Consider the following 25487-nt stretch of genomic DNA (forward strand, 5'->3'; position numbering starts at 1 on the left):
CATTGACTTTTATTCAACCAACCCTGTGCAGGTTTTTTTTCCCCCTCTCTGCCACTCCCTTCCTGTCCATCTTGGAACGCCTCTCCCCTTCACCGTGAAAGACACTGCGACTCTAATGTTCCCTGTGCCCGTGCTCGATACCCGGGGACCCGTTTCTATTCCTTTAGTCCTTATCACCTTTTGTGTTTTTCCTCCCCGACACTTTTAAATCCTCTTGGAGACTACCACCCCTCTCAACTTCTGCCGAGCAACGTCTAAGTCACAAGGTAAGGCCAACACAAGTGAGCTACGTGCGCGTCACAACAGGTGCATCGTGAACACAACCTGTTGTTGGCGACTCTGCAAAAACCCACTTTTTTCATTCTTTTATTTTTCGTGGTTATAGTTTCATACAAGCCGTCTAACCTGATATTGTCGGAGAACTCTTACTTGCTGCTTGGCTGTTTAAACGGAAAGCTCAGGTGAGACAGTCGAAACCTCCTGAGACACAGGTTGCTGTGTTGCGTTCACGTCCTTTGCGAATTAGGAAAATCCCCATTGGCGGTAAATTGTCATGGTGTATTTGTGAATTCAGTAGTGGATTGAACCTGGTATAAAGTTATCCTCTGCAACATGGCATTCTTCAATATATGTTGTGTGGCCCCAGTTTGGCAGTAATATGCCTCCATTACATTATCCTAAGCGTTTTGTAAAGACTTGTTTCTGGATTGTCGGCATGACACTTTTTACATATTTTGGGTGTGTGCTAACCTCCAGAAAAACAAACACTGTTATAAAATACAGCCGCCGTGCCAGGATATGCTGGCATGACATTTCACGAGTTATTATCAGTTGGACTTGTAAAATGGTAATCCTAATCTTTATGAGAGGTCACAAATCGATATCAAACCCCACATGTCCAGTGGGCTTTATAATATGACCTGTAAGTAAAGGTGAACTTCAACCGAAAACCTGTTTGACCTAAATACAGCATTTCTCTCTTTGAGCTATAACTACATCAGGACACCTGTTCGGCCAAACCATGCTGCACCCACGCAAAGCAATCACCTGATGTTTGAAAAATAAAAATCTATCTTTTGAATCTGCAGGCGAAAGGTGATGAGGGCGATCCTGTTCTCAGATATGCAAGTCACTGCTGAATGTACCAAATATCAATCTGACTTGGATGATGATTGAGATTACTTTCAATCAGCCAGAAATTCTTCGTGCTATTGCTTAAACGCTCAAAGCGTCCGTGTGTATTGTGCGCTGTGCCTTTGCCCAAAGCTTAAACGAATAAATCCACCCAGACTCAGAAAGGCTGCCATACTTCTTCTGTGTACACAAGTAAAGTTGTAAGTGCTAATTTAATTAGAAATGTCATCCCAAGAATTATTGTTATTGGTTGAATATATTATGCAAGGATATTTCACAGGATCTATTTGTGGGGGTTTTATATATATATATATATACACCACTGTATATATATATATGTTAATGAGATACCATTGACGGTTACTGTGCTGCTTTGTACTACTCTCCTCTTGTTTATTGGCTATAACAACTATTTGCTCTTTGAAAGACGAGAGTCTGTCCGACCTGTTCCTGTGTGTGTTGATCGTCGTAGTGTGGCTGAAGAAGTATGAGGGGAAGTAGAGAAGGTAAGAGGTGACATTTAAAGAGTCAAATATGAGGAAGGAGAGCTGAGAGGTGGAATGAATGGGGTTGAATAGTACAGTGAATTTCTGTCTGATCTTTAAAATGACATTGAAAACAGCAATGGATGAACTGGTTGCTCATGCTGAAGGCCTTGTAGGCCGTTTTGCAGTGACATGTCCAGTGACATATATGGGTCTGGGTGGGAAATTAATTTTTCTTTCTTTTTTTTTCTTTTTTTTTTTTTTTTACAAGAAAATATAACTTATTTGAACAGAGACGTGTGAGGGAATGAATGAGTAGTGTTTTCTCACAGTGTTATTCATCTATAGCCAGTGTCTATACCTTTCTGTCAAATGCTGATGAAGCTTTAAGAGATAAGGGCACACAGAGACCATGTTGCCATTATAAACAGCTTCTCATGTGGCTTGGCATGGGAAAGTCAAGTGTTTTTTTTCCACTTTCATTTTGTTTTCACCAAAATTCAAGATCTAAAGGTTCTTGACCTTAGCTTAACTTTTCTATGAAGCACAAAGAAGGACAAAGTATTATTTAGCAGATATCACATCATTATCCTTAAACTTCTGTAGGTGTTGAGCTAATGTGCCTTTTCACACATGTATCCAAACATTGAGGTAATTTTGTTGTAGACATCAGGCCATATTATGTGTTTGCATGTTAGATATCATCATCAGAGTTTGATTTTTGATATGATCAAATTTGCATGGGTCAGTTACAGATCTCATTAAACTTTACAGCTGTTAGCAGATTATGAATCTGCCTCTAGTTTTCAGGGAACTGTATTCTATAATCTGAAGCTAATGTGAACTGTGCAGCCAAGCCCTTTCGGTTTGTGTTGTTCATTCATTTTTGTTAAAAGTCTTACTAACCTTGTATTGCCCTTCAAAGGACTCAAGTGGGTTCTTTTTCAGCAAAAAAATTTAAGATCAGTTTATGTCCCTCTATTTGAAAGATGAGACTAAATAAACAGCTTGGACTGACTTGTGTTTTACTTAATATCAGTTCTTGGAAGTCACATCTCCCCTCTCAACAGGGTGCACTGAGCTAATGAACCCCTGCTGTGTAAGCAGCGAGGCTGCTCCTCCTGCTGTGCTAAATCAAGAAAATGTAAGTCTAGATTATGGTATTAGAGAGCAATAAATACTGTATAATTACGGTCTTGTGTCAGTCTGAATGGGCCAAAACGCTTTCTGCAGAAGCTGTAATTGGTTTGATTTTCCATAATACACAACGGAAAGCTGCAATGCAAGCCAATTAATTTGAGATTATCACAGAGTTATGGTCAGAGTTTATAATTACCTGCATTTTGTCTGTTGAAAGCGGTAGTTGGTTACACAGAAATTTCCCATAATGTTCTTTTTCATTCTCAGTTTCATTCATGCTATTTTGCTCTTAATCTAAGGAAAATACCATAGAACAGTGTTTTTTGCACTATAAGCTCATCTGTGAGTCTTTATGAGTCTGTGCCACAATTTGAAATGTGGCACAGACAAAACTTAGATGCAGTTGTCGAAGCAGGACATGTAAGAATCAGTATCACAGTATTAATAACCTATATCACAATATCACATGTTTCTGTGATCATATAAAATACTCAAATTGATGTTCAATGCACAGTCATATATTACAGAAGAATTCTGCACGTGCATAAATCAAAACTTTTACGAATTGTATTTTTGTACAGTTTGCTGGTAATAATAATCAGTACTGTGGACAGTCCAAATTAATTACTGAATGTGAATAAACAATATTATTTATCATACATTTATTATTGTTGATATATGTAGGAATTGTACGTGAATTAGAGAAAGGGAAATTGTGAAGTGAAAACATAGGTGTAGAATATTGGGTAAAACTTAAAAGTAAACTGCACCTGTTTGCAGGTGACTTATGTTTATACACAAAGTCTATTAGTCGGAGGCAACAGACTCACTAGTTGTTTAAATCCTTCATATGATAATGTGATCAATCAAGTTGAGGCAATAATTGTAGATTTAACTTTGCTATACGTTCACACACAGTCATCTCATTTAATGGTAATATAGCTGGTAAGATGTTTCATATCATATAACAATATAAATATATTCATATATCTCTTAGCTGTCGCCTGCTGCCCATAGCTGTTATGCCTTGTTAAAGGGTTTTCCTTACAAATTCTAAAATAGTTTTTTCTTCTGTTTTTAAATTTTTGTGCAATTTTGTTTTTCATCCCCTCTTTGCCTTCACCCAGATCCACCCATCGTTTCGTATTTTTTAATTCTGTTAATCCAGATAATTTGCTCAGCCCTCCCTGTGTGCACGGTAACCAGACTCCATTGTTAGTAACTTAAGTCATGACGCATCACAGTCCTCAGTAGACAGTGGCTGGTTTCTATAGTTACCATCAACAGTCTGGGCTGAGAAGTATTTGTAACGATATCCTCAGGACAATGCTAAACAAAATGGGGGCCACGCTGATTCCTCTTCCTGTCAGGCCCCAGCTGTTTGTGGAGAGAACCTCCATATTGAGGAGAAGCAGGTGGTTGATAAGATACATAATCCTGTGTAGATGCCATCAGGAGACGTTCAACAGAAACAATACGGGCCATGCCATTTGATATAGATTGAGATGTAATGGCACTAGAATGGAGATAGTACTCATCTGATGATAAAATATGATGCGGGAGATGTCTTGTGGGGCTGACAGGAGGAAATAAGCACTGCAGCCTATCGGAGCACACACTGGATGAGAGGCAGGCTACGCCATGAATGGGTTATCAGTCTGACACATGGAAAAACGGTGACATCATAGATCCACACCTACGCAAACACGCCACCTTAAACTCCACACCGAAAACACTCAAAGGACCAGGTTAGGTTTAAAACTAAGACCTGTCCCTTTATATTTAATTCCTTATCTAGCTTTGGCAGTCCATTTTAAGGCCGCTTACGTATTATAACACAATTGTAACAGTTATGCAAGATGCTTCCTCACAAGCCCTTGTACAGCAGTTTCTTTTGGCTTTGTCTGAGGTTATGGACTGGTAATCTACATGGGGGTGCAATGTGATGTTTGAATAGCCAGTGGAAGAATGTATGGAAGAATGTATGCTTTCTCCAGTGCTCCAAAAGGAGAGCTTTATAAGGAGATGAAAGGCTATTCATATTACGTAAGTAGGTTGAGAATTTATTCATCTGCTTGCTGAATTATATTGTTAGCATCATGTTAAGAATTTGGACAACTCATTTCGCTTCAAAAGTACCTGAAGGAGCAGCCCTGGTTTTGGCCGTGGTTTTGTTTTGTGCATTGATTACTTCCACAATCACGCTTTTGCTTGAGTGTAATTTTATATATTTTCCTCCAAAGGTCAGTGCGTTCCTTAAGGTGTAACGCCCTGTGGAAGGAGAATACGAGTTAGTCATTGTAGATTTAAAAAAAAAAAAAAAAAAAACCCTGGATAATTGATGGCTCTCCGCAAGAGGTTCTGAGTGTTGATGATTAATCCAAGTAAGAGGGAGAAAGAGTGTAGGCATATAGGGCACAGGCTATGACATGGTGCCATGATAATGGTTCTTTGTGTTTATGTTTGTGAATAGAGCGGCTGAAGGTTTAGAATGACGTTGGTGCTACCCACACCATGTCAGTGACGGCTGTGCACAGTGAGGCGGGATGAAGAGGTGGAATTGAAATATGAAGAAAGAAAGGCAAAGGTTCATTAGGGCAGGTAAACTAATGAGAACATACAACCACACAGAAACTGAGAAGCTGCATTCTCTCAATACCACTTCTGAGTATAGAGACCAATTTAATTCATTTCCAGGCTTGAAGTGAAGGCTTTGATGTGAAGACTTTCAACAATGTCAAACTGCCTCCTTTCATCATGGTTGACAGACAATAGGTGGGCCAGAGTGAGGTTCTTTGTGTAGATAAAAGTTTTCAAGACAACAAACTATACATATACATCAGATGAACTGTTCTTTCTTTACCTTCTCTGAGTCTTCAGCAGGCACTTTTTTGACCTGTAATTTTATGTCAGGCCCATTTTCCTATATAATTCCCAGTATTAAATGAATGTATGATGTATGATACATGTATCTAACCTGATAATAATCTAGGTTGATTCTGTACCGGTGGAGCAACACTGGCTGTTATTTGTATGATGACAGCTTTTTGATGACTGGGTTCTGCTTTTATTTTGACATCCTGCAGTGCTAACATTGTTCCTTTCTTTATTATTTCAGCCATGCTACTACCCTCATCACTACTCCTCCTCCTCGGCCTCCTCACCTGGAGTCCCAGTGCATCATGCTCTAAAGTAATTGTGGTCCCACCCATCATGTTTGAATCACACCTCTACATCTTCAAGACTCTGGCCACAGCTTTGCACCAGGAGGGCCATGAGAGCCATTTTCTAATTTCAGAGGGTCGTGAGGTGCCCCCCTCTCCTCACTACCACCTACAACGCTATCCAGGGATCTTTAACAGCAGCACGGCTGACAGTTTCCTCCAGTCCAAAGTCAGCAACATCTTCTCAGGCCGCCTGACATTTCTGGAACTGTTTGACATTCTTGACCACTACTCTCAGAACTGTGATGCTGTTGTAGGCAATGTCGAGGTAATGACCCGCCTCAAGGAGGCCAAGTTTGACCTGCTGCTGGTGGATCCTAATGAGATGTGTGGTTTTGTAATAGCTCATATCCTGGGCGTGCAATATGCCGTCTTCAGCACAGGTCTGTGGTATCCTGCTGAGGTTGGTGCCCCAGCCCCGCTATCTTATGTACCTGAATTCAACTCACTGCTGACAGACCACATGTCTCTGGTCCAGAGGATCACAAACACTGCTGTTTACCTGGTGCAGCGCTTTGGAGTCCATTATATTGCATTGCCCAAGTATGACCGGATTATGAAGAAACATGGAGTGAAGCCTCAAGTGGCCATGGCTGACCTGGTGCAAGGCAGCCGGCTGTGGATGCTGTGCACTGACATGGCTCTGGAGTTCCCCAGGCCCACCCTGCCACATGTGGTGTACATAGGAGGCATCCTCACCAAGCCCCCCAACCCTCTGCCACAGGTCAGTACTGAGAGACACACAGACAGCTGATAAGCACATGATGAGACAGGCTAAGACAGACAAAAATATTTATGTGTGGTACGTCAGATGTAAAAAATGTGTTATGCAGTGTTTCACTGTGCTCTGAGTATGTGTGTCCTAGTTTTAGTCCTTGCGGAGTAGGACTGGTCGATATGGATAAAATCCTCACAGTGTGTGTAATTTTATATCACGCTGTCATTGTAGATTGTGTTAAGTTTGTACATTTTCTGGAAAATGAATTGATAAATTTAACATGGATAAATTAATAACCTGCCAGCATGTCTGCTGTTGGGCTAATTCAGCTCTGATACACCTAGGTGCTTCACCACATTGATTCAAAAGTCATATAAAATCCCACTGGAGTCATAACTCAGTGTAACATTTCCTACAGTGGCCTAATACACCCACAGATGTTAAAGGGATACTTACTGCAGAATAAACCATCTAAAATCGCTGATGATTGACATATTTATATCATCTTATGATATTTAGTAAATTGTATATTGTCATATTGTCCAACCCTTCTACAGAGTCAATATCCTTGTGTCAGTTAACGCTCATTTACACTTACACAAGATCCACATGCTTAAATAAAAATATTAAAAATATGTTCCCGTGTAATGCTGGAACATAAAATGAGGGCTCTGTGCCACTGGTGACAAAGGTACTGCAACACAAGGGCTAATTCATGATGACTGAGTTTGACCATGACATTATGCAAATGTGTGGTTTCATGGAAGGGATAGAAATCCATATCGTTATGCTTCAAACTGACTTGGGAGAAGTTTGTTCTTTTTGTATTACATATAACTATTCACATTGTTTTCTCTCCTTTTTTATATTAGAGCCTGTTCCCTTCTAGGTTTTACTAACTTGCATAAATTAGCAATTTTCTGTCAAATGTTTCTCATTCACCAGGTGAACTAATTATTCAAGAGCAGTTGTGAAAGAGTTTACCTATGGGAAAGTGGTGGTAGATCGTATCTCTTATATGCTTTTCAAGAAAAAATGGTTGTTAATAGACAATAGACTTATGATGATGCACATTGTCAGTTCACATACAGTAACTGCACATACCTCAGTTCATTTATTGACAGCCTGTTTTGCTGGTTTCTCTTCCCTTCGTATTGTCCCCCCCCACCCCCCACCCCGTCTTAACGGACTGACTGTTTCAGTATTTTTTGTATCTACCCTTGCTTGTCCCCATTGTCTCTCCTATCACTTGGTATCTCTTATTATTACATCCTGCTACAAAGCGGGCCTTCATAGAGGATGCTGGGGTGAGGAAGGTTTTGAGTTGAATGGACACGGAAGGTTTTTTGAGCAGAGAGGGAGGGGAGCCATGGAGAGCAGAGGCGAGTGGTGACGGGGGTTAGTCCAGCATTCGAATGCCGAGAGCGCGGGCTGTTGGTATCTACTGCAGAGGATTTTGGAATGCCACTCCAGCCAATAGGGAGCATTGTGCCGTGTTGTGCGGAGGGAGTTATAATGGAAGTGGAGGGAGAACGAGGCCATTGTTCTGGGCAGAGCGCTGGGGACACTGAGACTCTTTTATGGGGTCACTGAGGGCTGCGTTGTAGGGACAGTAGGGTTGCACTGCTGGGACACAGAGCCCAGTGTGCCCCTTAGGTTGCTCCGTGCCAGGGCCGGCCTTAGCTGCCGCAGCTGGACCATTTGCCCCCCGTCCCCACCCCCATCCCCTACTTGTCCTCCGCTTCTGTCACTCCAACATGGCTGCTCCCTGACCAGTCCCCATCCACCGTCAGTCCATACATCCTCACTTAACATTCTCAAATAATTATTTTACTATACAGAGCACTGCTGCCATCCTAAATGCACATGCACACACACACCCACACACACAAACAACCTTTTCTGAGCTGTAAAACCCCTCTGTTTGTTATGACTTCCTCTTAACATCAACTGCCAAGTTTATTTTTGATCAGCTAATGGCAGGCTGTCTTACCACCCACTAGTCCCCCCCTCCACAGCCTGTTCCAAAAACAGGTTTATTAGTTAATGTAGAAAACTACTTTTAGTAAAACCCAGAATAGGTCTCCTGCTTCCAAGAACAGTGCCCTGGAGGAGGAAGTCATGTCTCTGGTTTTCACTGCCTCAGTGCAGCTTTCAGCTGGGAGAGACCGCAGGCTTCCTTTCTTTTCTTTTCTTTGGTTTGGTCTATCAATAAAATGTTTCATATTGATAGACCACAGATAATATCTAGGATTGTTGAACTTCGTCATGTAAACGGTGCTTATGGAGTCTTTGTTTTCCAATGTGATAGTTGAAATATTCTTCACTATCCCTTCATCCGTGTAACCCAAATATGTTAATTCTGTTTACGTCAACATCAATGTAGCAGTTATTACGGGGAGCTCTTATATATCTGACTTTGCTTTTAATAATGGACACTCAGCTAAACGTTATCAGTCAAGATAAACTGTTCTCTATTTTTATTCAATTTGGTGAATGGCCAACCGGGGGACTGGGGAAGATAACTGTGAAGTCTGTTAAGCAACTAGGACATTGTTTCTAGAGAAACACGCTGGTGTTAAGATTTCTCAGAACATCACAAAAGACATTCCCTCTTTCACCTTCATTGTATTTTATTGTGTTGAGGTGGCGGCACAAACCTCAAATATCTCAAAAAAACCCGGCACATAAAACTGAACTGCCTACATGTCTAGATTCTGTACCAACAAGGGTAAGAGTGGGAATAGTGTCTGTTGTTATGAAGGTGAACTGACCCTTTAAGGATGTTACGGATGCACAGATCAGATGACAAAGTTTTAATTGGTAAACTTGTTAATGTGCTGAACATTATGCATTTTCAGTGTGTAGGATTTTGTCATGTATCAGATGGCTGGATGACTTTTGTGTAGACTGACTTTTATGGTGTTTTGTAAATGATTATTAATGAGCAGCTTCAAAACAAGCTTCCCAACAGAGAGTAGATATTTTATACAAAACTAGATCTTTGTAGAGAGTTGCTGATCTCTTGGGGAAATGCACTACTTGCTATGTACAGCCATACATTATACACCAAATTGCAGTAGACATGCAGTGGGGTCCAAAAGTCTGAGACCACTTTCCCATCCACTTGAATAAAATAATGATGAGACATAAACATTGATGTCACAGTAGCTTAAGGATAAAATGTTCCCAAAATGAATGTAAATGACTATTTTCTGTATTTTTGTTTATCTCACTGAAAGAATGATTCAACAGGAAACCAGGAAATTCTATGTGGGGAAATAAGTTCATCTATGAATGTAGGAAGAAAATGATACTCGGCCATTAAAATTGGTGGCTTTGTGCACTATCAATATTGCTCATTAATGTCATAATATGAAATGTTGATGTATAATGCAGCACTGGGCACCAGAGTGCAAAATGTGAGCTCAGCACATCCTAGCTTGAAGTTCTCAGGCATTAACTTGCATATATTTAACAGCTTCATGCATTAGACATTAGACCTGTCTTGCTTGATAAACTTCCACTGTGGCCTGTTCTTTTTATGTAAAAAAAATATTCCTGGATTTGAATTTCAGTAGTCTACACAGAAATATTTTTATAAGTGGTACCAGCTAGAAAGGGATTTATAGTCTGGGATTTTCTCATCTGCCTGTTGCTATCACATTGCAACATTACTAAAACGTTTTGGTGTACTGTACGCTGATTGGTCAAGTTGTCCAGCAAAATTCTGTGAGTTTTATGTCATCGTCCCAAATTTATCTGTAAACCTGTAAATCACTCAGAATATGAGAAACAAGCCTTCATTAATCATGCCTGTCCTAGCTATAAAGCGATAAAGACGACAAACAAGGTTCATGTATGTGAACGGCCTGTTTATGTCAGGTTTTTATCTTTAATGCATTAGAATAATCTGAGGTGGATCTTAGCGGGTTGCAATTGCAATTACCAATTATCTACACTGTGTATCAATACTAAAAAATGTTGGGGTTTTTTTAAGCTCTTTTTTCTCATATTTCTGCAGGATTTTGAGGCGTGGGTGAATGACACAGCGGAGCATGGCTTTGTGGTTGTGTCGTTCGGAGCTGGGGTCAAGTACCTTTCCCATGACATTGCTCACAAACTGGCAGGAGCCCTCGCCAGGCTGCCCCAGCGTGTCGTCTGGAGGTAAAGTATCTATTTTCTCACTGTCACTCTCACTGTACACATCTGCCAGTGTGACAGATGTAACCTTTCTAATGTAGTCAGCTTCAAGTTGAAGACTTTCCTCCACTCAGCACTCAGGGGGCTCTGGATGTCAGATGACTTAGTGTGTATATATTACGTTTTACGTGGACCCCCGTATTCATCCATGCTGCTTATGTTCAGTGGCTCATCATAAAATACATGTGTTGTTCCTCTGTTACAGGCTTCCTCTTAGGCTAAAGTCCATATTCCCATCTTACATTTGCTTCAGGGTGTTATCTTAGGTCATCTGTTTGTTCAAACAGCGTTGAGTATGTATGTGAGAAGGAAACTAAATAGAGATAGACCAATAAATCAACCAGGCTAATATACTGGCCGACATTAGCTTATTGTATATACTGTATATCTGTATCAGTGTATATATAGGCTGATAAATTAGAAGAAATTGCTGCACAGACTAGGTTTGGTGTTGCGTCTGTGTGCTAAGGCTGTAAAACTAAAGCTGCTGCAGTGTCTGTGCATGCATGTGTCATCGCTGGGCACATGAGTTCAGGTTGACTTGATGACAAAAGGTCCTTCACACTTATCTAAAATGTTTGTGCCTTCCCGGTGAGAGAGATAGGTGTGATTGAAATCTAATCCTTAGTAATCATTTACACAGAGTCCCAAAGCAATTATCCACTGTCTGTGACCTGAGCAGGAAAAATGCTAAAAATAACAGGGAGGGGGAGTGGGACTGATAGAGGAGGCAAGTCTCTCAGTGCCTTGAAATTTGATTCGTAAACCTGTCAATCTTTAACTCTCAACATAATTGAGTCTGTGATTCATTGACCACATTCACACACTTTATTTTTGAGTAATTTCCATCTCATAAATGTTTAAATAACAGTTAATTAGAACTAATTAGAAACTGACTGATGTTGCACCATCTTTATTAGACAATATAGTTTATATATACTGTGTAGGTCAATCTATTCTGGTATGCCCAAGTATTGCATAACTATTGTAGACTGCAGGAACAAAGCCGTAGGTCGAGTACATATATACACACTGTCCACAAACCTGACCTTTTCTCCAGATGTATAGCTGGGTGAGTGGTAATGGTTAACATGCCCCTGTGTGCAGAGGTTGGTGGCTGGTGTGTAATTTGTACAAACACACTCCACAGTTTTCAATGATGTCATGACCGTGACAAAATGGTCAAGTAACCTTTTCATTAGGTGTGTCTGTGCCAGAATAATTACAGTTTTAAAATGATGTGTTTTAATTTAGTTTTGCTTTAGTTAGTTTTCACATGGCATGTGTAGATTCAGTTTTTGTTTGTTTGTTGTTTTGTATTGTTTATTTGTATTTATTTCAGTTGTAGTTTTTAGCATTTTTAGTACGATTATAAGTTCAAAATATGTTATTATAGACCAAATGGAAATGGAATACTGAACTTTCAATATTGTTCGAAAGGTTTTTCATTTTACCCTTTATTTCAACTGATAAATTGTTACCATTAACTATTATTATTAATGATATCATATTGTTCCTTTCTATTTTCATCGGGCACCCTGTGACCCATGCCAACATTTGATTTACAGGTGTTTACTAAAGATAATATAAGATAAGATGAGACTTTTGCAAAGACTAGGCAAACATTTGGAGTGATTTAGTTTCAAAACCCCACACATGACAAATAAACAAAAGCAAGAAGTGCAAGGATAAAGTTCAAAGTTACATTCTAATAGACAATAAAAACATTCCTCTGACCCTAGAAAGAGACCTCAGAGTGATGATGTCAGTTCCAGAGGTGCGATGATAAGAAAGTAGGAGAGAAAAATATGGAAAGTTTTTGCTGTTTTTTTCCAGAAATAAATGTAATACATTGGTAGAGGGTCAAATGAAGTTGATATGAATAATAAAGCAGATTTATCCAGTTAGGGAATGCATCTATTGACTTAGAGTAACTGGAAAATCAATCTACCATTTGAAAGGGAGAACATTTGAGCTCAGATGCAATACAACCACTTTTATTGCATATACAACCAAAACAAAATAGTCATACACTCAAACTGTTTCCACAATGTTTATTTAGTAAAGCGTCATACCAACATTTTTGACCATCCGTGCCTTCATCCAAACGAGAATAGTTAACGTGTGTGTTGCTGCTTTTTCGTTAGTTTTGCAGAAGTCTTCCTTGGTTGCCTGTACCTTGCTCATTTGGATGCGTGTGTGCACAATTGGATTGCATGGGAGAGGTTATGAAACATGTGATATTGTGGAACAAAGATGTATGTGGTGCAACTTACTAGCATGCAAGGGGCAAGGTTCAACAGCAAGCAAGTCACTATGTTACAGAATTTGAGGTGTTAGAGCTGGGCAGAGTCACTGGTGGGGGATCAGATTGTGGTTGCAGTGTCTGTTTGGAAACAGGTGGGTGGTTGTGAAAAAATCTTGCCATGGTTGTGGCAATCGGGGGAAAGAAGTACTGTGTGTGGTAATGAGGAGTACTAGATTTCGTTTGCCATGCAACATGTTTGTAGTGTGTTAAATTTCAAAGGCAAATGAAACACATTCCTCTGTTCTCAAGCATTGACCTTTCATGATGAGATATCAGAGATTGATGTTTCACATGTCAGTATCGGACCAGTTCTACAGGTGAAGTCAGTCAACAATCTGAAACTCGTAGCCACTAGCATTTGACTTTTATAGGCCCCAAGACTTTGTATGTGACATAGAATAGTAATCTGGCTTTCAGTGGCCCTTCCAGACCTAGAGGATGGAAAAGGAAGAAGGCTGGTGAAAACACAGGGACCAAGCCAAATGAATTGTGTCATTGATAATTGGCTGCATGAATGTAGGCTTTGATTGGCAGAACAGTGAATTGGTGCTTTGTTGAACAGAGAAAGAGAGATGAAAGAGTTTGGGGTAGCGAGGGAAGGAGACAGAGATGGACAGATGGGGGTCGTAATGTAGCATGCTTCCGCAGACACAACCACTGACACCAGCGAACATACTCACAATACTGTATACAATTCAACACCACCAGTCGAAGATGATGAGTCGAAACCTAAATCTGCGAGTGAACAAGCAAGACTTTCTTAGTAGTAACTTCCTGGAGACTTGTGGTGACTGTTAGGTTGCCCGGCAACCAGCAGATTCGCCAGAAAGTTACTGAGCGAAATCAAGAAACAGTCCGGCGTGCATCCAACTGTGACACTGCGACGAGTTAGACGGGTTTTGGTTTTTGCACAGATAAAACAAATAACATGTTATTTAACGAGCTTGGTGGCCTGGTAGGCTGATTTTGTCGCCTGGGAACAGAGCCAGGGGAGCTGTTGTGCCTTGCTTCCAGTCTGTGTGCTAAGCTAAGCTAACTGGCTGATGGCTGTAGCCTCATATTTACTGTACAGACACAAGAGTGGTATCGCTCTTCTTAGAGTATTCCTCTAACAAGTGAATAGGCACAAACAGCTGTAAGAAACAAAAGGCTGGATGTAATAACTTTATTGCTTGTAGCAACAGAATGTTGAACAATTTAATGTTGTAGTTAGGCTGGACTTCATATAGCATAATAGGGAATCCATTTCCAATCCATGTGGTAGGTGTGCACTCTTCTCCCACAGTCAGTAGTAATTACACATTAGAAATAAATATGAAATATTCTGTGAGTAGCCACTCTGATTAAACAGAACTAAAGTGAAATATGACTGTGTCAGAGAGTTAAGTCTCAGGGGTTTCCTTGGTATCCAAATATTGTGATATCAACATGATCTGCTAAAAAGTGTTGTGAACCATGTTAGCAATTTATTTGTCAATGCTTTCCTTCCCTTCATAATATCCTTCTTTCCTTCCTTAGATTCTCTGGAGTTCCACCCAGTAACCTTGGCAACAACACCAAGCTTGTTGACTGGATGCCTCAGAATGACTTATTAGGTGAGCACCTTAATAAGACGCCACACGATGTGAATTTTACCATATAGTTTTCTTATCAACAGTCAAATTGGCTCAGTCACTTTATTATATGTTGTATTGGACCATATAACTGAAAAGTATTTCACAGCACTTTCGAAACCTTTGAAATCAATCCCGGTGCCTTGTTTGAGAACAGCTTCTCAAAAATCTGATTTCGTCATACCTCTGGTTCAAGGCATGTTTTGACACAAAACTAATCTGTTGTGTTTTTATGCAAGATGTTCCTTGGGATGTGGCGGAGTAGGTTATGTGTGTGAGGGTTCCTCCCATACCTAGTGAATATAACCACAGTAGTGCGCAGAATGTGGATGTGTAAGCCACTTTACGCCTGTCAGGAATGATGAATGTGCAACAGCATTCAGATATTGACAGCTAGCATTGTGTTCTGTTGCAGAGTAATAGCACTTTGGTTAGCCAAGACTGCAAATATTGAAACGTTATGGCTGTCTGGCTTTTCTGGTTGGCCAGTAATAGTCATTTTAAAGGGGCAGGTCACCACAAAGCACTAAAATGTATCTTTTCTCTTAACTCTCTAATGGCTCACCCTACCACAGTGCATTTGAGTTAAATGGTCCAAAATTGTTATCAAGTTTAAAAAAAAAAAAAAATACACAATCCCCTTCCAAATGGTATGACATGTTACCCACTATACCCACAGAATTTGGAAGCTACTAAAAATAAGAGATGTTTATGTTGAATGAAATCACTTCCTCCACAGAAGCACTGACTGAGGCATCTTGGTAATTATACTGTTGAAATGATACACACATCTTCATTCTTCCTCTTACTGTAAACTGCTCCCCCCCGCCGCCGCCTCTACTCCATACAAAAAAAAAGAATGCAGCAAAATACTGTAAGTGCCCTGTCAAAAAAAAAGACTAACACAAAACTTCCTGTCATCTAGGCCATGCCAACACTAGGGCCTTCCTGAGCCACGGCGGCCTGAACAGCATCTACGAGGCCATGTATCATGGCGTGCCGGTGGTAGGTGTGCCCCTGTTCGGAGACCACTATGACACCATGACTCGTGTGGCAGCCAAAGGTATGGGCATCATGATACACTGGAAGTACATGACCGAGGAAGACCTCTACACAGCCCTGACCAGCGTCATCAAAGACAGCAGGTTAGATTTCTAGAGCCACAGCACACACAAAGGCTTTGTATATTAACGTTATTGTTAATCAGTGCCATCTGGTGACCATTCATGGCATCACAACTCTATGATTTCATGGTGATCGAGATCTTTTTTTTTTTTTTTTCATATTCAGTTGTTTTCTGATATGTTCGTGTGCTGAGTATCACCCATTGAGACTTGCTTCATTGTGTCCTTATACTCCCTATGTAGGTACCGCCAGCAAGCACGTCTTCTCTCCAACATTCACAAAGACCAGCCGGGCCACCCTGTGACCAGAGCTGCCTACTGGGTCAGCTACATCCTCCGTCACCACGGTGCCAACCACCTGCGCTCCGCCGTATACCAGGTTTCCCCCTACCAGTACTTCCTGCTGGATGTGATCGTCACTGTGGGAGCTGCCTTGGCTCTGACCTTCTTCGCCCTGCGCCGGTTGGTACGATTGCTGAGGGGGAAGAAGGTTGGGGACCAGAGCAGGGGAGGTGGTAACACTAGGGATGATGGTAACATGGCCAATGGACATTGCCATAATGAAAGCATGGCCAACGGGAAACACAAACGGAATGGCTCCTTGAAAAACGAGAAGAAGATGAATTAATGTTTTGAACGGCCAAGAGGGACGAGGAAGAAGTTGCCCCAAGGACTCAGCTCTAGGTTTCGGAGAGCTTGAAGAGAAAGCTGTTCTTAGGTCTGTGTCGAGAGGCAACTGCAACTCGGAGCGAGCAAGAGGCTGTAGGAGAATACACAATGCATCGTGTAAGGACAGAGCAAGGCATCGGGTGCTCAAAATCTGTGTGTTTGTGTGTGTGCGTGTGTGTGCGTGTGTGTGGATGTGTGTGGGTGTATGTGTGCACTGAGGCGAATTTAACGAAAACTCTTAACAGCAGCAGCAGCTACAGCAACACAACACCAAATCGGAAAGTCATTGAGGATGAAACACAGGAAAGACACATTGGAGGACATTGTTTCTTACTCGTACATCTTCTCCCTCGCATGTTCTCTGTTGTCTTCCTGCCTTCCCTACCATTGGAAGGATGATGAATAGGGGAAATCCTGAGCGCCAACTCCTCATCCTCAGAACAAAGCAAGAAAACAAACAGATAACTTTTGAAAATATTTAGGATTTAATGTTTTTAACTCCAAACTCTTGCTTCAAAGTGTGTCCAGTAAACTGTAAATAGAGGACAAATCTATTTATTACTGTACAAAAGCATTTTAATTATGGATCTTTTTTCTTATTTTAATGTGTCAGTGGTGTGATAGCATGATGGTAGATGTACACTCCCTCCGCTAAGCCAACATCTGCACAACTCTGTGTCCTTCATATTGGTGAAACAAACAAAACAAAAACTGAGAGCAGCGGTTATTGAAGGCATGCATAGGTCTGCGCTTTCCATCCACGGTATCATAGTGGTCACGTTTGAGTTGAAAATATTCTCAGTGTTTCCATTTTCACATGGTAGTACTGACCTGTTTTTATCCGGTGGAGAATGACTCGACTGAACTCTGTTTGGCCTAGCAGTGTGAAAAGGGTGATCGTGTTATTATCAAAAAGATATGATAATGGAACCACTGCGAATACTGTGGATAGGCAGGGCCAGATCAGAAATGTGTTCATGCTCATCCAGTCAGGTGATCATCAGGGATGAGTCAGAGCATTATTGATTTATGATAAATTTCTTCATCAGTTCTATGCCTTAATTCTGCACCCCTCATCTATTTATTATTTAGCAAGGATTCATCACTTGATTGCCATTTTTAGTGCTACATTTGACTTTGTACATCATACCTCTGTGATTTATCTGTTGGATAATTTATAACATGTTGCAAATGTTAGTTTCAAATGACACTGTATGATCAGTGCTACCCTTCTGTAGGTTAAAGTCTTAGTTAGATTTAGCTTTAGAGGTTCATGTACAAACTACACAGAGCTTATATTAATTATATTAACACTGAGTAAGAATGCTTCACATTCTGTATGTGGCCTTTTATAATGCAAATATTTGTTTATGCTGTATGCTTGAATACCAATGTGTATGAGTGCTTGTCGTTTCCAATGCTTGTGTGTTTTACACCACTGTACAGCTTTAGTTGGAGTGTATGGATGAAACAAAGCAAATGAAGTATGTTTTAGCCCACTGAGAGTCGAGTAAAAACAATTACTGGCTTTTTACCTATTTTCTGAATTCATGTCATAGAAGGTGTATGCACATGCAAAGGATTCTTTATGTTATTTTCCTTCTCAATAAGACTGAACTTGCCCTCAGCAGCTTTTTTTTTTTTGTATCATTCCGTAGTTAATTCACTCCACATTATTTTACTCATGTTTCTTGGCCAGCGTTAAGCCACCGTGTCTGTTCATTCTAAATGCAGATGGAGGAAGGGTGTAATAGGTCGACAGGAAAGGTGAAATCCACTACTTCTACAATGAATAATAATGTATCAAAGTGACACTGATCCATGCTGCGAAATTCTCTTTTCTTGAACCCCTGTCAGGGAGATCAAAGTACAGGGCGAGCTAGAAGGGTATCTTTAGAGTTTGTAGGGATTCGGTATCTTGCTAATGGACATTTCAGAAGGGCAGGTGCTCGAGGACATGGGGCATAAAAATCTCATGAACATGAGACTTCCAGTTGGTTTGTCAAACCACCAGGCCACACATACTGCTTTCCTCTATTGTTCCAGCAGCACAGTCCAGTCTTCTACTTTTTAAAGTTGGAAAAATTGCAACTGCGTTTTGGCATCCTAGCAAACACACTGTTTACCAACTTAATAACGCCTCATGCACAGACAAAAAACAGCAACGTCAGTTTTAAAGGAATCAGAGGAAATGCCATCACTTAACCAGTCAAAGTTGTTGAGGACTTAACATCCAACCAACATGTTCACAAATCCTGTATGATAACTGAGAAAAGCTTCATGATCCTTTACTTTCTCTGTGAGCTACAGTTACGCATGCACAGCCCAACCCAGCCCTGCTGAAAACAGAGACTTTTATACTTGAATCATCATCATCATCCATAACAACTTCAGCTGTTGGGTATAAGTGGGCCTGCGGGTGCTTCACAAAGCTATGACCAGGGTTAGGAAAGAAAAAAAAATAGTTGTGAGGATATATATATATATATATTTTAGTATTATTTCAGTATTAATGATGTTATAGCCCACATAGTTAAATGCTTACCCATGTCCATCTTTCTAATTCTCTCATATGTCACTGTACTTACACTGAAGTCTGACATGTCTCTGTCCTTTTGACGTTTGTATTTCATCAGCTTGAATACTTTTCTTTGTTCTGTCTTCACTTGTGTACTTCCTTGTTCCATTTGTCCGCGTCTTTTTCTCAACTCTTAACTTCCTGGTGTATTCTGAAGTCTTTGTACTCTTGTCTTTTTCCTCCTCCTCCTCCTCCCCCCTAAAGAATTCCTTTTACTTTGATTTTAAAATGACAAAGTCCTCAATTTTCCTGTCATGTGTGTCCATGTTGTAAATAGAACAATGTAAACAAAATACTAATGCTGAATAAAAATGACATATTTTGTTTGCAGAGATGATTGGAACTTTTTTTTTCTCGGAAAGTGTCCATGCTACCAAGTGTTGTCTTCAGTTTTGAAATATACATTCGAAGCAGAATAAAAAGTGGAGGAAAATATAATTACCAAAGTATGTCTAATCACTCTACATATTTTCCGTCTGCCGAGAGAAGATTGTTGCATATGTTGTCAGTACCGCTGCACTGCAACAATAGTGACCAGACAAGCACGTACAGTCCTTACAGTTTTTGAGACCCGATAAGGCTGATGTTGATTACAGCAGTTGATGCTGCCAGTCTCAGTTTGATAGGGGATGTATAGGTTTTCTGTCGGGAATTGTTACCAAGCAGCAAGAGGTTTTGTAGGTATCAAATGGTGGAATCATCTAAAGTAGCCAACTGCACACACACACACACACACACACACACACTCACGCACGCACACAAGTCGGGTGGGTAGATAGGGTTATCTAATGCTCTATGCGTGTGCTGAGTGAGGGTGGGGTAACAAAACACCCAGCCTGGTACCCTGCCTCGCTCGTTGGCCCTGTTAATTATTCATACCACCTGCAGGGGCCTGCAGACCTCACATACACATACACATATACACACACACACACACAGTCAAAAGCATCTGCAGGTATGTTTAATTTACGCTCTTGAAGTTGTTTTCTTCTTGTTGTTGCTGGTGGCCAAATTGGGCACTGCTCTGTTCACTGAGACAGGAAGGGGGGTGGGGGTGGGGGTGGGGGGGCCCTCTGTTGATGAGGAATCTGATATCACAGGAGGCATCATTCATGACATCCTCCATTCATTCTCATCCACCGCTCCCTCCTCACTCAGTCATTGTAAGTGCCTATTTTTTACCTTCATCAGGAGCAATTAACCACTTTGTGTTGACCTAAGTGGGCTTACTAAGCTAAGTGATGGATTCGCCAGTGGTTTGACAGCGGGGTGTGCTGTAAACATTTGCACATTGACATTCACAGCCTTTCTGTTAAAATGTGGCTGAGGAGATATAGTCGGGGGTTGCATATGTGCACTTCACTGAGGATGTTGGACCCAGCTTATGTGTGGTTTCACATGTGAGATTGCCGCCTAAGGGTGTGTGCCAGTTTTGAAATAGTTGACTTAGCTTGTGCAAGCTTAAATGAATGATGGTCTTGCTTGGTCTACCTTGTTTATTCATCTCTGTCACAGCACATATATTCCAAGCGCTCCACCTATGGATCAGCTTAGAGGCATATCATATTCCTTTGTAACTCGTTTTAGAGGATTGAAAGATTCTCCCATCACTAAATTAACCCAGAGCTAAACTGACCTTGACAGCATACGTAATGGAAAAAGAGAGAAAAATCTATTATTTCAGTGGAAAATAAAATTAAGTTCAATTAAGAGTTGAGATCATTACACAGTGGGAAAAGGGCTTTATTATCTTCTCAAGGGGGATTGACCTAATGGATTGTTTGATTGTCCTCACACTCTTTACTTTCACATTTTCAAATTCAAACTGTGTTGCTGTGAAACCATGTGAAAAACAGCCTTGTTCCCTTGAACAAAAATAGCACAAAATCCTAGCACATATTTTGGGATATGGCTGGTCTTATTACAGCAGAGCGAGGTGCTACAGTGTGTGCAGTATGTACTTTGCTCTTAAAGCTAAAAATATTTGCTTTTTCTTCACAGAGCTCTGAGCTCATAAGCTTGCGCTGCATGTTGCCTTGTCACCCTCGAGATAAGGACACAAGGAACAAGTATACAGTCCTTGTGCACGTAATGAGAGGACTCATCGCCATCAGAGAGGCCTGTGAAAGACTTGGCTAAGGGCTTTCCTTTGGTCCTCTTTTACTCTTTGTCTTTCATTGACTTTCTTTGCCCTTTTTTAGTCCAGTGAGAGGTAGAAAGTAGGATCAGTCATGTGTTTCAAGTTCTGAAAGGTTAGGATCAATACAACCGAGGGCAGTGTCTGCTTGATAGAAAAAAAAAACAAAAACTGGTCTGTGTAACTAGTACCATAAGGTGTGTGTGTGTGTGTGTGTGTGTGTGTGTACAAAGTGGAAGGAGAAAGTGAGACAAATATTATCCTGCAGGTTACCCTTCTGTCCAGTAGAGGGTAGTAGTATTCCATAATCGACTGCTGTGGTCACCTCATGCTTCACTCCCTTTTGCTTTTTGTCTCTCTGTCTTATTTCTTTCTCGTTACCCTTCTTCTTCGACCAACAGCTGATGGACCTGTTGACTAAAGTTTCAACTATTAAGAAGCTTTAAGTTCTGATGCAAAGGTCTTGCAAAAGCTGCAGTGTGCATGTGTGTGGCTTCCTGTGGTTTCATGTGTGGAGGCGGGCAGCTTTATGTCATTCTAGTCTATCTTTCCAGCTGTAACACCTATTAAATCCTCCCCTTTCAAAATCTCTGGTCCCAAACTCTGTGCGACAGATGTGGCCTGGCCATCAGTGGGTCAGGAGAAACCTTGGTCGAATTCAGTTCAAACACCAGAGGCCTTCAAGTTCTGTATGTGTGTGTGTGTGTGTGTGTGTGTGTGGGTGTGTAAGATTTCAAACGAAAGTTAAATGATCCGTGTGGAGAAACAGGGTCCCTTCAGCATCCTCAAAGATAAGTTGAAGTCACAAGGAGATGAATGGAGGTAATAAATTGCAACAAACAAAAATAATTGACATGTGCTATATTCGTACATGCAGGCCTCATGTATGCGCATGCGTTTACATGTGTATTTATATGCATATGCGTGTGTGTGTGTGTGTGTGTGTGTGTGTGTGTGTTTGTGTGTGTGTGTGTGTGTCAGGGTGTTTGGGATAGATGGAGTCCTGTCACTGTGTCACCATGGAGATAAGAGAAGCCTGACAGCAAGGGACAGAGAATGACAGCTTTTATATCAATCATAGTGACTTATAACTGAGCGTGTGTGTGTGTATGTGTGTGTGTGTGTGTGTGTGTGTGTGTGTGTGTGTGTGTGTGTGTGTGTGTGTGTGTCTGTCTGTACGTTATGGGGTTAGGAAAGGGTATTAAGCTGAAATCAAAAATAAATCAATGTCATGTGGTTTGTATGTCAACAGAACAGCTGTTGTCAGTTTGGCCTCACCTCTTGCTGTAATCTCTAAACTCCAGTGACCACACACACACACACACACACACACACACACACACACACGATGCAGCACTGACACACAAACAGACGGATGCCAGTGTGTGTCACCCATCTCTAAGTGCCTGGACAGTGCCCAGGAGGAGAGAGTTGGCCAAATGTTGTCGTGGCACAAAAATCTACATCTTTCAGCTCTCTCTCTGATCTAATTCTCTCTCTCTAATTTACTTTCTGCTCCTCTCTCTGTATCTTCTCTGAATTCCTATTCCTCCTCTCAACTTCTCTTCTTTTCTTTTCTTTTTTATCCTCCTCCTGCAATTTCTTCCCACTTGCTTTTCCATCCGCTTTCTCCACATTCACTCACCAAACGTCATCCAACCCAGAGTCTCAGTGAGTCTGTAAGCTGATGCAGCGTATCTGTGAGGAATTGGGAATTCAATTGGAGAAAATCAGGCTTTTGAGTTTTCAGCCAGATATTTAATTATGTGAGTGAATTATGGCTGTGTCGCTGCAGGGACACAGCGGAGAGGTAATGTGACTAAGTAAACAATAAATAAGCACCAAATAAACATAAAGTCAATGCCATGCTTGATTAGAAAGGTAACACCCACTGCTGCCCTTGCTAAACCTCCCAATGCCTACTTACTTTAGCCAATGAAATCCTAATACTTTCAATTGTATGGTGTGTGTTCATATGTGGAAACATTTCACTAATATTATCTGAATCCTTAGCTCCTCAAAGTATCTCAGACAGTAGCTGAGAGAGAGGCCAGTAGTGAGATAGGACGATAAAGAAGGGGGGGTAGTAAGATAGAAATCTAACCTCCACTGTGATTAGGTACTGACCTCATAGGCCTGCTGTCAGCCCTGATAAAGAAACAGGAAGACACACACACACACACACACACACACACACACACACACACACACACACACAAACACACACACACACACACACCCTCTACCCCATCGCTTATTTTGAACCCAGTAAATAATTTGATCCTTATCAGTTGTTCATTCATTTCATTTCTCTCTTGTCTCTTTCGCTCTGGGTTTTCTCGCTTTTCATATTTCTGTCCATTCTCCCAGTGGCTAAGGAAAGAGATAATCTTGCTATGATCTGTTCTCAGGATCTATTGTTCACACAGTCTCTTTATTTTTCTTTGTCCCCACTGAAAATGCTTTTCTTTAAGTTAAAAAATAAAGTTCAAACAAGGTAAACTCTGCACATGCAGATTTTTCCAGATTCTTCTAATCTAGTATATTTGTGCTTAGTATTTAGTAACTTTAATGGTGCTGATTCGCCTATAAAGACACAGAATGAAAAAATCAATGATAGTTGGCATCCTAGGAGTAATGTGCACCTGAGAAGAGACAACAATGGACACCTATCTGCATTAAGTGATGACTGATAACTTTCTGTCAGTGATAAGACAGTGATACTGACACTAAATTTCATGAGCCATGCTCTTTGCTGCTGCCGTGTTCCTGAAGGCCTCATCTGATGTCAAATAACTGTGTTACCGGACTTGTCAGATATCAGATATCCGCGCTGTCAAACATAACTCATTTTAAAGTCTCGGTTAAAGCAGGGGATAACGTGGTTATCTTCTCTTATGGTGTATATCTGTTGCATCTACGTATTCCTGCATGCACGCGCATGTGCAGACAGACACTTACACACACCTCCATTGAGTCAGTCAGCGAGCTCTCCATCACTGCCAGCGGTGGCCCGGTGCTCTTTGGTTGGTTGCAGGTTGATGGATGAGTCTCCCTTGAGCAGCTCTGTTAAAGCGCCTCTCTATCAGGCTGCAGCCGCATGGGCCCTCACATTTGATTAGATCCCAATGGAAGCCAGTTGCTCCCTGTCATCACTCATACAGCATAGGCCCGAGATGCAACAGAGACAGCCATTGGAGCACAGAGCTTGACACGCTGAGGAAGCCATTTCGGTGCAAAGAGGGGATATTATGTGACTCATGTACAACTCTGTCTCACATGGGTGGTGCTGCACTTGGCTGGAGAGGAGAGATAGTGCGAGGGAGAGGGATACTCATAAAGAGCAGAGTGTTATTTCCATTCTTCATGGGTTATATTCAGAACGAAAGCCTCATCCAAGATTCTATCAATCAAATTTCCAACCTATTCATTTAAATTACACCTGAATGAGAATCAGGACTATTACAGCACTTCAAAACTCAAAAGGCCTCTGTCTCTTTGACTCTGTCTCCCTCTCTCTCTTTCTCTCTCTCTCTCTCTCTCTCTGTTTTTACCTCATTCTCTCACTTTCTCTCTCTTTCATCTCTCATCTCCCTCCACTGGTATTTACATGTCAATGACTTCTGTGTGAGTGCCTTTTTCTTTTTTTGTGTCTCCTATTTACATGTCAGTGGCTTTTGCTGCTTGATGGTGCTGCGTTGAAATGAAAGTAATTTGCTCTGTGACAGTCAGGCCATTTTACCAGCTATTACTCTCATCCATTCTGGCCAGTGAATACTGATGACAATGAAACCAGGAGGCTGTGAAGAAATTTTGCAAGCTTTCGAGTTAGTGACGCTGGTATGGCTTTCATGTGGTAGCAGTCCAGCACCATTCAACTCTAAGAGAGTTTTTTTTTTTTTTTTTTTTTAAATGATGTGCAACATCTTTGCCTCTTCTACGTTGGTCTCGTTAAACTATGCTGTCAGTTTAATCATTCTCATCCTCAATTGTGTTGTTTGTTGTTTCAAAGCTGCCTGGTCACTACAGCATTAAGTCAGGCCTGACATTCTTTATGATTTGAACAACAATGTGAAAGCCATTACACTTCCAGTAAATTGCTTTGAAAACTTGATAGTTGCACAAAAAAAAAAGCCATTTCAGCATGAAATCGT

General features: G+C 41.0%; 1 protein-coding gene across 3 annotated transcripts; it reads left to right on the top strand.

The window, feature by feature from the left end:
- On the top strand, positions 1 to 19526 carry ugt8 (UDP glycosyltransferase 8). 3 transcript variants are annotated; one of them, XM_056372073.1, is made up of 6 exons: positions 1 to 266; positions 5878 to 6707; positions 10726 to 10868; positions 14731 to 14807; positions 15751 to 15970; positions 16193 to 19526. In XM_056372073.1, the coding sequence occupies exons 2-6, from the start codon at positions 5880 to 5882 to the stop codon at positions 16575 to 16577; spliced, it is 1653 nt and encodes a 550-aa protein (XP_056228048.1). In that variant the 5' UTR covers positions 1 to 266; positions 5878 to 5879; the 3' UTR covers positions 16578 to 19526. The 3 variants fall into 3 exon arrangements, with proteins under 3 accessions (XP_056228048.1, XP_056228047.1, XP_056228046.1); XM_056372072.1 differs by lacking the exon at positions 1 to 266 and adding an exon at positions 1567 to 1640; XM_056372071.1 differs by lacking the exon at positions 1 to 266 and adding an exon at positions 5047 to 5360.
- Positions 19527 to 25487: the final 5961 nt, after the last annotated feature.

Source organism: Seriola aureovittata, chromosome 3, assembly GCF_021018895.1.
Source record: "Seriola aureovittata isolate HTS-2021-v1 ecotype China chromosome 3, ASM2101889v1, whole genome shotgun sequence".
Taxonomy (NCBI): domain Eukaryota; kingdom Metazoa; phylum Chordata; class Actinopteri; order Carangiformes; family Carangidae; genus Seriola; species Seriola aureovittata.

Coding starts and splice junctions, on each gene's coding strand:
- ugt8 (XM_056372071.1), top strand. CDS start 5,327: ATGAAGAAAGAAAGGCAAAGGTTCATTAGGGCAG. Junction 5,361..5,877: donor GCAAAGGTTCATTAGGGCAG/GTAAACTAATGA, acceptor TTATTATTTCAG/CCATGCTACTACCCTCATCA. Junction 10,869..14,730: donor CCCCAGCGTGTCGTCTGGAG/GTAAAGTATCTA, acceptor TTCCTTCCTTAG/ATTCTCTGGAGTTCCACCCA.